At 35.2% G+C, this 13,194-nt stretch overlaps 1 protein-coding gene across 2 annotated transcripts; it reads right to left on the bottom strand.

The window, feature by feature from the left end:
- Positions 1-5,010: 5,010 nt before the first annotated feature.
- Positions 5,011-9,728, bottom strand: LOC121795421 (ras-related protein RABE1a-like). 2 transcript variants are annotated; one of them, XM_042193951.1, is made up of 9 exons: positions 9,580-9,728; positions 9,377-9,489; positions 8,394-8,466; positions 8,199-8,299; positions 6,259-6,324; positions 5,885-5,982; positions 5,470-5,532; positions 5,300-5,392; positions 5,011-5,208 (listed from the first exon to the last, which is right to left on the bottom strand). In XM_042193951.1, the coding sequence occupies exons 2-9, from the start codon at positions 9,447-9,449 to the stop codon at positions 5,137-5,139; spliced, it is 639 nt and encodes a 212-aa protein (XP_042049885.1). In that variant the 5' UTR covers positions 9,450-9,489; positions 9,580-9,728; the 3' UTR covers positions 5,011-5,136. The 2 variants fall into 2 exon arrangements, with proteins under 2 accessions (XP_042049885.1, XP_042049884.1); XM_042193950.1 differs by having other exon boundaries at positions 9,377-9,682.
- Between the last annotated feature and the right edge of the window lie 3,466 nt (positions 9,729-13,194).

Here is a 13,194-nt window from a genome sequence, read left to right as displayed (position 1 = left end):
AATTCAATTTCATATCAATTACTTCATTTATTAAATATATGATGGAATTGATTTAGAATAATTTCAATTCAATTTTAATCCTATATACCAAATAGACTCTTAGTTCTTTATCATAATTTGATTTACATGTGTCGTTAGTTTGAATATAACATAACCATAATTTGATTTACATCTGTTGTTAGTTTGAATATAACATAACCACTCATCAAAGTGCGTTGCAATAATAAAAGAGTGATATGTATAACAAATGAGTCACTCACCCCTTAAAAGGCCGTATAAGAGGAAGGGTTATCCATACTTATATAGAGGAGCTAGGATCATCACCAAGTTGATGTGGGACAAGATTTAAGAGCATCCACAATAGGGCACCCTATCCTCCGCCACATCAGCATTTTATCCTCCTACCCTTCAACCTGCAGTGGGATGCCCTATAGTCCACCCTATAGTTTTTACTTCTATTTTGTATTTAATTTTTATGCTTGCAAATATGTCAAGCAAAATAAATAAAAAGTGCCACAATTTAAATGCAAATCCTACATTTTACTTAATTAAATTTTTTTTACAAAAGTGGAAATAAAAAACAAGTGCACTACAGATAAAGAGGCTGGTCTAAAGCATTTCCAACTGGAGCTGGAGAGCATCGATCATCTTCTTGAGGTATTGGGCTTCCTCGGGGTCGTCAGTATGCCTGAGGGCATTGTGCGTGTCCAACAACGTCCTCTGGTTGGCGGCATGTGCCGCAGTCGAAGTCGGGGCCGGGGTCGGGGTCGCGGTTGGGGCAAGGTTATGTGAGGTTGTCGCCTTCACCTTGCCCTTGTTCTTCGCAGCTTTGTTGCCAATGGGACGCCGGGAGGACACCGGTGTGCCGGAGCTCTCATCCTCGTACATCGGCTGGTTAAGGTCCATCGGAGGTGAGCCGCGGTCGCTGCTCGTATAATCACCGGTAGAGGTATTCTTCGTCCTCTTCCTAGCATACAATATGGGCATAATCCCTCCTTGGAACTTATGCTTCTCCTTCACGGTGAGCCAGGAGGAGTAGAGTTTGAACTCGCCTTACAGTAAAATGTACGACGCAAGCGCTTTATCGCGCACATCGGTCAAACTCTCGCCGCTACCCTGCCCTCTCAAGCACTTCGTATACTCCGCCGAGAACAAATTGAGTTGCTTCTTCACCTGATCCTAATGCTTGCGCAGCTGCTCCCTGTGGCGCTTGTACAAGGCCGGTGGCTTGGCTCCGTTGTAGCGCTCATCGATGCGCTCTCAGTACGCGATTTGCTTTTGGTTGTTAGCAAACACTGGATCCTCTGAAATATCAACCCAACACTTCATCAAAAGAACGTTTTCTTCGGGGCTGTAGTTCGTCCTCCCTGGGGCGAATTCTTCGTTCACATCCGGAGGCAGAAACTTCTGGGCTCTGTGTCTGTTCCTCTTCTACCTCTCCTTGGGGGCGGAGGCCGAGGCGACGGCGGGGGCATGGGTGGGGGACGGCTCCATGTCGGAGAGCCCGTACGAATCCGTGCTGTCTGTACCCGGCCACCTGCACCACCCCGAACATCGGCATTCAGTCGGGACTATTCGGATTTGGGAAATCACCCAGATTCATAATTGAAAATAGAGGAAGAGAAGAGTGAAATAGAAGTGGCGAAGAGTGAAATAGAAGTGGCGAAGAGTGAAAATGGAAATGGTGAATTGGGGGGTATATATATAGATTTTGGAATAAATAAAATTTTAAAAAAAATTAGAAAACGCATTGCATCGTCCGCGGTATTGTTCGCGTGACCCGCAATCGGCGGACGATACCGCGGACGATGCGTGTTGAGAGGCTCATAGGGCGCGGACGATGCATCAGGCATCGTCCACGGTGCTACAGTGGATGCTCTAAGAGTTTTAACAATCAGAATAAATATGACATAATCTAACATAGGAGTGTGTTAAGATATAAACTAATTATAAGTTGTGACTTGTGACTTATAGTCTCGTTGAAATAAACACTAAAACGAGAAGAAATGCAAAAAAAAAAAACAATTTACGATGGTTAAATCCAATTATTATTATTATTTGAACACATCCACATTCTATAAATATAGAAATTATGAGCAACATGCAACATTCAAATTTATTTGAACTATTCTATTTGATTCTATTATTATCTATAAATTTGTCTTAGAAAATGAATCATAACAAAAATAAAGATAAAGTTAGTGAATAATAAAATATAGTAAAAAATAAAGAAAAGTAGAAAACAAATGAATGTTTTGTATGCCACATTGGAAAAAGATGAATGAATGATCTAAACATGTACTTATAAGAGAAAATAATTCAACATATTTTGTCCCACATCGAAAGTGAAACACAAAATATTCAAGGAAGTCTCTATAAAAGAGAAACAACAAAGAATGGTTTCTTAGAATCATAGGCCCAACAAATAAATATGGGCTATTATGAAATTATTGTATTTATTTATTTGTGAAAATTGATTTTTATGTATAAAAATTGAACTGGTGAACCGCCGGTTACGGTTCGTGATATTTTCGAACCTGAACTGGCCCGCTTGAATCGTCGAACCGCCGCCCGGTTCCGGTTCATGAACCGACGGTTCTGAATCACCGGTTAACCGGCGGTCCGGTTTGGTTTGTGCATGCCTTATAGATACATTTTGTGCTTAAATCCCATTCTTATGTTTGGGATATTTAGTCATTTAACTATTGGTTTCATCTAGATTCAAATTAATATTTTGTAATTTTAATTTGATAATACTAAAGCAAACTAGCATAAGAGAAAATTAACCTATACTAAAATAAAATGGAAAAACTAAACTATAATTAAAAAAGTGAAGTACAAAAATGAAATTTGAAGTGGAGTTATTTAAGATAGATGTAAATGTATAAAATAAAATAAAATAAAAGCCCCCCCTACCCCCCTCTGATTTTTGCCTTTGTTCTGTGTGTGCATATACAATAATGCATATGTATTTCTACAAGAGTACTTTTTCCCGATTGTAATTAAGTAATGCCAAAAAAATTTACTCCCAATCATAACAACTGTTCGTTATGATAAAAGTATTAAAATATGCACGAATTTGAGTAAAAAGGTATTACTCCTGTTATGGACAGCCAAAAAAGTGTTAGATACTGGAGTACAATTTTTATTTTTCAAAATAATATTGCTTCCAAGAAAGTGTTTGTTGCAAAATTTGGATTCCACCTAACTAATTTAATGTTTATAGCCATTTTTATTTATTTTATGTGATCCATTAAAGATTAAAATTTGACAAAAGTATGGAGTATTTAATTTGTTGCGAGAATAAGTATATCTCAAATTTCCTCTTGTCAAATAGCATTTCATTCAATCTATCTTCAGCCCATCTTAATTTCTGCATCACTATCTCCATAATTCATTTTAATTGTTGAAATACCAAAGTCAAGTTAATACGAAAAATCTTCGTTGTGTTAGAATTTTTAGAAAACATACAACGATAAAGAAACTTAAAAAAAATATATAAATGTGCATCAATGGTTACGTTTCCTACGTGCCCAAATCTCTTCAATGCATATTATCCTGGAGTCGATGATGGGCTTGTTTCTAGCGGGAGTAATAAGTGCGCGGAGCTATGAGACTCGTCATGCAGTACACCCTGATGCACGCTAGCTAGCCACACTGTGGCTTGATCCGGCAGCGTCTTCATCGGCCTAATCGGTGATTCCTGCACTTTTATCTGCAACTATCATGTTATGCAACCGTCTACGATACTCAACCTCTTTCATCTTTGGTAATATAGTTCACTATTTTTTCTTACTTTCTCTTACTTTCTATCTCTTTCTTATTCTTTCATCTCTTATAAAGTTATTTCAACCCTTTTTTATCTTTATTTTATATTTTACTACCAATTTTTCATTAAAGTTTGTGTGATTCATTACTAAGATTATTGAAATGTGATGTATGTAGAATAAAGTTTAGTTTATTTGGAAAAAAATTAAATTTTAATAAGAAAGTAAGGTAGATATTGGTATTTGATCTACAATAGGCTACCTCCGTCTTTGAAAAATAAATTTTTTAAAATAGCACAGATTTTAATGCACAATTGGTAAAATAAGATAGTGGAATTAATAAAATGAGAGAGAAGAGAAAAATGAGTAAAGTAAAAGAGAGGAAGAGAAAAAGTAGTGAAACTAGAGTTAATTGATTGTGTGGTTCAATTTCTAAAATAGAAAGTTTTTGTTTTTAAGAGACAATCCAAAATTAAAATAGATTATATTTTTAAGAGACTTGATATTATTAGTCATCCAAGAATCAAAATGTGGATCGAGGAAGTAAATCAACCAATCTAGTAGTGCAAATAATTTAATATGACTGCTTTTTTTATCATTAAAGCAAAGCTCCATTATATATTAATGTAGCCACAAAAAAAGAAAAGGTGCACTATATATTTAATATAATTATTATATATAAGCCTCATGAAATTAGGAAAATGGCTTTCATATTACTGGATCAAATCATGCATTTTTGTTTTCTGACTCTGAGAGCATCATCGTATGAAGGGGCCTCACAACCATCACAAAAATCACAAAAATAACTGGACCAAAACCAGTTCCGTAGTCAAAAGGAAAATTTGTAAAGGAAAAGTAAGTTAATGTCATGCTTTTACATAATAGAAACCTCCAACATGAATTGGAAATGATTGCCGATTAGGCTAGGTCCATAAAGGGTCAATTCAATGAAGATTGATCAATATTTTATTTTTCGATTTTCTTTTCATTTCATGGAAACTGATCACTATTATATCAAATAAATAGTGTAATAGCTATAATTTCATAGTTAATTTGTTCTCGTTTACAATAACTATCTAATTTTTAGTATTTTGTTTATTAGCAAAGCCCCTTTTTCCATTACTATACATAGAGAGATAACTGCTGCAGCAGTCCTCCCATCCTTCTTTTGTGACTTGCGTTGGCAGATAAGGTATTAAAACATCCTAAAATAATTGCACCAACCTGAGATTGAGACTTCATCTTGATACCAAAATGAGAAGAAAAAAATAATATTAGCATCTAAAAAAATTGAGGGATAGCAAATACAAGCAATACCAATATTGTCATAACAAATTAATCGACTAAGGGGATCACTGCCCACACTATCTTAACCACAGCAAGCTGATTTTTTAGCAGCCCCACCATTCTGGTCTGGTTGGTTTATCTTTATAGTCTGAGGCTGCATTCATGTTGGAATACGATCAGAATTCTATGTGGCATCCTTAAAAAACAACAATATGCCACCTTATATGGCTAACAACACTTAGTACCTCAGTCTTTGAGTCAGAGTCCGCGAGTCTTTGCTTTATGTCCCTGGCGATTGAGAAGAAAACCTCCTCTACGTTCATGTTTGTCTTAGCACTCTGTTAACATGATCATGTTAGACTGTCTTGCTCTGTATCAGATATTGATGTAAGCCAACAAGTGCGCTAGCACTTACAGTCTCAAAAAATTTGATTCCATATTCATCAGCTAGTGCTTGACCCTTGGAGGTAGGAACAGCCTACGGAGTTCAATTAGTTCAGGATATTGTGGACAACAAGCAAAATAAGAAAATAAACGCACACAATACGCACATGTTAGAGCACCCATTATACTGGCCCCCAGTCGTCATTCTATTGTATTTCTAATTCTTGAATTTGCCAAGATATATTGCATACAAATAAGTACATTTGATTCATCTGATATACAAGCATGATGCTTTCAATTGAATTGCAACTAGATGTAACCCTAGGTAACATAACACTCCAGCAGTCAAATATACCCACAAATGTATATGCTCATAAGTATGTGATTGTGTGCGTCTGCAAGAGAGAGAGAGAGAGAGAGATAACAGACAGAGACAGAAAGAGTACCCTTTTGCTTTCATCCATATCAGCTTTGTTTCCCACCAATATCTTGTTGACGTTGTCAGAGGCGTGTTGCTCGATGTTTCTGATCCAATTCCTAATATCTGACAAAAGGAAGATGTCAAAATTTGACAGCAAAGAAATATGGTTAACTACCACAAGGTTAAAACAGTATTCACAATCAAAGATATATGTGGAAATTCTAAAAGTCCTCCAACAGCTATTATGATTATATAATTATAACAAAAAAACCGAGTGAACAGTTATTGCTGTTGAAAGATTATTTAGAATCAAAGATATATGTGGAATTCTAAAACTCATCCAATAGCTATTATGATTATATAATTATATAATATAAAAATCGAGTGAAGAATGATTACTGTTGAAAGATGCCTCATCAGTAACATCATACACCAGCAAAATACCCATTGCTCCACGATAGTAAGCTGCAAATGAAGAATTTCTTAGGCAATGATATTCTATAACATGTAAGACATGATAAGTTATGACAAATTCTTGAAGTACATGAACAGAAAAATAGGCAGAACCATTCCACAAATAGTTAAAAGATTTTTGCTTTAGCAACAATATACAATAGCACTGTAGCAGTATTCAGTGACGTCTCAAAAGGTGCAGCAACAGCCTCTACTGACCCATGTAATTTGATAACACCAAAGCTAGATGCAGCAATTAAATGAACATGAACTGGACAAACGCATGTGTTAATAGTTTCCTATTATGACAGCAACCAGATATTTTAACCAAAATTCAACATTACATAATTCCTTCAGCTAATATAAAAAAGTTCACAAAAATTCAAAGAGAACTAATTACCAAAAAATTGTGTCTACATATTTTGTGGTTATCATATAGAAGAAGATCCAGCCATTTGTTCATAGAACAAATTAAAACGCTAATGCATATGCATACAGCTATAATGCAGTATATGATTAAAATATACTCCCTCCGTCCAATAAAAATAAGGACATTTTCCATTATGGGATGTCCCATAAAAATATCACCTTCTATTTTTGGTAACTTTCTTCTCTCTAATAAGGTGGGGCCCATTCTCTACTAACAATACTATATTTACTTTTTCTTTCTATCTCTCTTACTTTACCAATTGTGCATTAATTCCCGTGCCTTCCCAAATGTCCATATTTTTTTGGGACGGAGGGAGTAGTATTTCATAAAAGAACTATTACAGCTTACATGAAAATAAAACTAAGGAGTGTTAAATTGATCATTGGAAATTCACCAAATCCTCTTTTAACATCTCATTCCTAGAGTGAAGATATCTAGACCTTGTTGGATATTCTTCCTTATTGACTTCTGAACTAGCATATGAGCTTGATTTCCGCTTGAATCATTTTAGAATACTGGATATAAGTTTTTAATAAAGGTTGATAAGCTCTAATAAAATTTTGACTTCTTCTAAACATGGAGTATAAACAGATCAAAAGCACGGCCCTTCCCATAAGTCCATAACCCAGTTTCCATTTGAAGTCATTCATCTCCACTACTTTGCTTCACAAATCAGTCATCCCCTATCCCAATTTCAAGGACTCCTGGCACAAATACTCTCCCCTACCCTACCCTACCCATATCACTAGCTTTGCCTCATTCTACCACTTCATCCCTTGTAATGTAACCATCTTCCACAATCATGGAAATGGTTAAAAAAGAAATTTGAGAGATCTCATAAGGTTTGCACAGGATAATCCATAGGGGAGAGAGAGAGAGAGAGAGAGAGAGAGAGAGAGAGAGAATGAATCTCAAGATACATGCATATGTGACATAGGGAGATAAGCAAAAAAGAAAGCAGAATGGGAAGCTACTATTATTCACTGCATGGAGCTAAAATAATCTTGACATTAAAGACCCATTCTTTCAAGTAGTTTGCAATCAAGTGTGGACTATAGGAAGCATTTTAGTGTCCAATAGTATAAAAGTTATCAGTCAATTATTTTTTCAGATCAACTTTTCTGCCCCGAGTACAGCACTTCACACAACATAACTATAATCAGCAACAAGGACTTTAAAGCATTCTCACCAAACAGTATACTACTGGGTAATGAAATTCTTTAAAAAAACCCAAACCCAACTCATTTTAGTCAGACTAATCTGTCCTAGCCAATGCTATTCATATTTCTTTACTGCAACTTAGTGACTTACCATTCTAGCAAAGAAAAAATTTTGTGCATGCCACATTATATCTGTGGTAACTGGTAAGTATAAAAGAGTTGCAAGTAATGAGATTCCTATTCAAGTTTTCTCAAGAGAAAGGAGAGGGAAAAGTCCTGCATCATTCAAACAGTACCAGTTGTTATAGTACGAAATCGCTCTTGTCCAGCAGTATCCCATATTTGCAGTTTGATTCTTTTACCATCAAGCTCAATAGTTCTTATCTTAAAATCAATCCTGTAAGAGAATGGCATGATCAAATACAGCATGCAGGAGAACTTTTTGAGACATAAACTGTAGCAAAAAAATCTACAAATTGACAGGAACCAACCCAATCGTAGTGATGAAACTGGTGGTGAAAGAACCATCTGAAAAACGCAATAGAAGGCAACTCTTACCCACACCTGAGCAAGCCATCAAAACAGATAAGACTCAAATCAGTTCAACAGTACATTGAGATTAGTTTAGCAAATTGATAAATAAAAGGTTAGAAAAAAGTTGTGCGCCATGAATATACAAAAGGAACAAATAAAAATAAACAGGTAGCTCAAAGAGTTTCTTATGAAACACTTCTTGACATAGAAACACGAGTTCTTTGATGTCCACGAGACTGTGAGAGGGTTAACTAACCATCAACCAGTTTGAAAATAACATACTGGACAAGCGCGGAACACCTGATCAGACTGATATCCTCATTCATGAGTGGATACATTTTATATAGATCATAAAGCAGTAGCACATTTGCTAACTTGCAATACGCTATCAAAAGCAGCCTAACTAACAAGTAACTCCAAGAACTCCAAACAATTATCTGGAACTCATTATTGTCACTAGTTTAACATACAGCGCACCATTTTATCTATATTAGCTACGTTACTTTCCTTTATCCATTTTTTTCTCAAATCTCTCTTAAGATTTAAAAACCAAGTTAAACTCTCCTCAAGCCTTAACAACGGAAATCAACCACATGCAACTCCCGATGCCTACTAATCTAAAACTCATACAAGTATCATCTCTGCCTGAAATGTATGTCATTTTCCTTGTCACATTAACAAGGACTCAATCAGGCAGAGCTCTTGAAAGAGCCACTTTACAGAGGCAATCCATCTTCGCCAGTAAATCGGAACAAAAAAAAACATGATCGATCATACAAAATGCCCATGAAATCAACACAACGGAGATCGCCGGTATACTAAAACATTCCGCATCAAATGCAGCTGAAAATTCCAAAATCCATACAGCTCGCATTTAAACCGCAAATAGCCAGAAATTGTTAGATAATTGGTAAAAATTTCGGGAAGAAAAAAAACGCACCGCTATCACCGATCAAGAGAAGCTTGATGAGGCAGTCATAATCGGCTCGTGCTCTGGCGGGCGGAGCGGCCATCTGATTTCAAATAGATTTTTATTTTTATTTCAAACAAACCCTAGAAAACAGAAAAATAAGACCTAATTAATTCAGATGTATGGCGATGAATAAAATTTGAAATGTAGGGGAAACTTGAAAGAGTTATTGCCAGATCGGAAATGGAATACAGAAAAGATGGATCTAATGAATGAGGAAAGAGGAAAAAGAGGAGGGAAGCAGCAGTGGTCGGTCGTTGAACTCTGTAAATTTCATTTTTTTTTTGTATTTTATTTTCTTCGTCGCAATATTATTTTATTCAAATTCCATTTTGTGAATAAATCAATAAACGTGTTCTAAGTTCAAAAATATTGCGAAAATGATGAGGTAGAATTTATGTGACTTTCTAATTAAAATTTTTTGTTACTTTTCTCGTAAGTTTTACTTTTGGAACGCAGCCTGAATGACTCGTTTTATTGGATTGACAAATTCTACTCCAACAATAGAAGCGGTTGAAAAGAGTACAATAAATTTCAAAATAAGAAAATTGTAGAAATAGTCATGATTAGTAGTAAATTACTATATTTCCTCCGTATAATAAAAATATGCATTCTTTCCTTTTTGGTCTATCTTAGGGGTGGGAAAAATACCGACATACTGAAATATCGGACTTACCGTACCGAAAAAATACCGATTTTTCGGTACGTATCAAATATCCTATACCGCGGTATACCGAATCTTCGGTGTATATAATCATTTCACCTCTTCACAGTTAATTAGGTGGTGTCGATATATGGATTTTACACTTCATATATTTATTTTGATTTGGTTGCTTCATAGTATTTGCCATTGTGATTATGCTCTACTATTATTAAAGATTGTCAAATGCAGGATGACATTTTCAAAGATTTATTGTGGAATTGTGAGTATGAAGACAACAAGGCTACAAGAAATGAAGATAGGGTTATCACATGAAATGTTATTTTAAATATTTTGAGTATAGTTTTTTTTTTTTTGGATTTGGATTGTTGAAGTTACAAATGTTATTTTAAATATTTTGGATATAAAATTATAATAGATTTTTTTATAATAGGGAGTATAACGGTATTAAGGTATGTCGTACTGTATTTCGGTATACCGTAATATGGTACAGTACACCACAATAACGGTATGGTAATGGTATTGAAAATTATCGGTATACCGAAAATTCAGTAAGGTATCGGTATGGAATTTTGTCATACCGCTACTTTTGGTACGGTATGCGGTATGACACTGTTGATACGGTATACCGTACCGATCCACCCCTAGTCTATCCCACAAAAATATGCACATTTTAATTTTGGAAAATCGTTTCTCTCTAATGAGTTGAGACTCATCCTCTATTAACAATATTTTTATTACTTTTTCTTTCTACCTCTCTTTTACTTTACCTATTTTACATTAGAGGGAACAACTTTTATAGTCCATGAACTTTGTCAAAGTATCATTTTAGGTCCGTGAACTTTGAAAATATCATTTCAGGTCCATCAACAATGAGTTAATATCAATCAAAGTACATTTTTACTATTTTCAAGTTCTTTCGGATGAAAATACCCTCAGTACCTTGAAGAGTGTATATTTTTACTAAACTTATCATATACTCATATTTTTTATAAATATCTTTACTATATTTTTGATGAATTTTCTAAATATAATTTAACATTCCATATTATCACTTAATTTTGTGACATGCAAAAAAAGTTCATTCTTCACATTTTTATAATTAAATAATTTTAAAATATTTTTGAGGTATGGATACTCTTAAAAATTAATGTCACAATCAATAACGATACTTGAAAAATTATTTAATAATAAAAGTTGAAGGATGAACTTTTATTGAATGTTACAAAATTAAGTGATAATATTAAAGGTCAAATTATATTTAGAAAATTCGTCAAAAACACATAGTAAAGATATTTATAAAAAATATGAGTATGTGATATGTTTAGTAAATTTATACACCCTTCAAGGTATTGCGTGTATTTTCGTCCGAAAAAACTTGAAAATAGTAAAAAGTACTTCTATTGATATTAACTCATAGTTGACGGACCTTAATGATATTTTCAAAGTTCACGTACTGAAAATGATACATTGAAAAAGTTCATGGACCAAAAAAGATGTCCCTTCTTTACATTAAAACTCGTACCGAACCCAAAGTGCATATTATTTGGGGACGGAGGGAGTAGTAAAAAATATTGACATGAGATTTTAAAACAAAGCTATTAGAGCAGTGACAATGGTAGCTGAGCGAGAGAGCCATATGATCGGCCACCCAATCGGCTCATGGGCTCCCATTGTGGAGAGGGAGCCCATCTCCACCCCCCAACGCTTTCGCCCCTACGCTGATTAATAGCCCTGCAATGGGCCTCCATTGCGGAGGCTCGGGCCGATGGCGAAGCCGATTTTAATTTTTTTTTAATTTAATTCAATTTTTAATCCCCTATATACATACTTCATTCTCCATCAATTCGCATTCATCCCTTTCCAATCTCAATTTCAATTTTAATTCTCTCCACGGTGATATGAACTTCAGCAACGAGGTGCCCGACATGAAGGGGAAGAAGAAGGAGACATTCGAAGAGGCGTCTGAGGCTGGGCGGATGAGGAATACCTACTCCATAGAGGAGTCGATTGCTCTTGCTCATTGTTGGATAGAGATCTCGACCCGATTGTAGCCAACAATCGTGAGGGCGGTTTTGAGGGTATATCACGAAAAGATACAAACAAGTAAAGCCTCTAGGGGCGCAGACACATAAGCCTGACGATCTATGCTAGCATTGGAAACGCCTGGTGTATGAGTGAGCTAAATTGCACGATTTCCAATGACATTGCGAGAGGGTTCAAGTACTGGCAAATATATCAACAACTGAAGGATTGCCCCAAATTCATAGGATTAATGGGTCGTGTCGGGAAGGACGAGCAGGAACCTGAGTGCATCTAAGGTTGTGCTTCCGTTATTTTTTATGTTTTTTTTTGTTTTTTTTAATGTAGGATGTTTTCTGTATGTTTTATTTTATTTTTAATGAATTTGTTTTTTGTCGTATATTACGTTGTCTTTAATTAACACCAACAATTACAAGTGAAATATATAAAAATAATGATGATATGGAAATGAGATGGGCTCTGAGATATGCTCTCATTGTAGGGAGATAGGCTCTGAGATGGGTCTGCTGATGTGGCAGGAAAAAATGGAGATAAGCTCTGTGATGGGCTCCGGAGATAGGGTCGCCATTGCTAATGCTCTTAGGTGAGGTAAGTAAAAAGAAAAAGGTAGTTAAATATTTTAACAAGAGAGGAGATAGATATTTATTTTCAAATATAGAAAGTGGACATCTTAAGTGAGATAAACTAAAAACAAAACGGCATGTCCAGAGTCTTTGTCCTAGCGGCAAGGAGCTTAGATATTATTGCATGGGGTGCGAGTTCGAGCCCTCTTGACTTCAGTTGTAATTTCCTCATTTCTATAAGAGTTTATTTGTAATTTCCTTCTTAATAAAGGAGTTTATTTATAAAAAAAAAAACTAAAAAGAAAACATCCTGGATAGGACGGAGGGAATAGACTTTTATGTCAATCACTGTAATTGATAAAGTGTGTGTGTATGAGAGAAAGAGAAGGAGTTTATTTAACAAAAAAAACTAAAATGAAAACATCCTGGGTAGGACGGAGGGAGTAGACTTTTATGTCAATCAGTGTAATTGATAAAGTGTGTGTATGAGAGAGAGAGGGTATAATTCGTAAGTAGTGTTA

This window comes from Salvia splendens, chromosome 3 (assembly GCF_004379255.2).
Source record: "Salvia splendens isolate huo1 chromosome 3, SspV2, whole genome shotgun sequence".
NCBI lineage: Eukaryota > Viridiplantae > Streptophyta > Magnoliopsida > Lamiales > Lamiaceae > Salvia > Salvia splendens.
Note: the sequence above shows the minus strand (reverse complement) of the source record. Positions and strands in the feature narration are given on the sequence as shown.

What these genes read in the sequence shown, in the direction of transcription:
- LOC121795421 (XM_042193951.1), bottom strand. Translation starts at nt 9,449, where the DNA reads ATGGCCGCTCCGCCCGCCAGAGCACGAGCCGATTATGACTGCCTCATC. An exon ending in ATATGGATGAAAGCAAAAGG is followed by an intron (nt 5,533 to 5,884) that starts GTACTCTTTCTG and finishes TGAACTCCGTAG; the next exon opens with GCTGTTCCTACCTCCAAGGG. An exon ending in GAATCAAATTTTTTGAGACT is followed by an intron (nt 5,393 to 5,469) that starts GTAAGTGCTAGC and finishes TCATGTTAACAG; the next exon opens with AGTGCTAAGACAAACATGAA.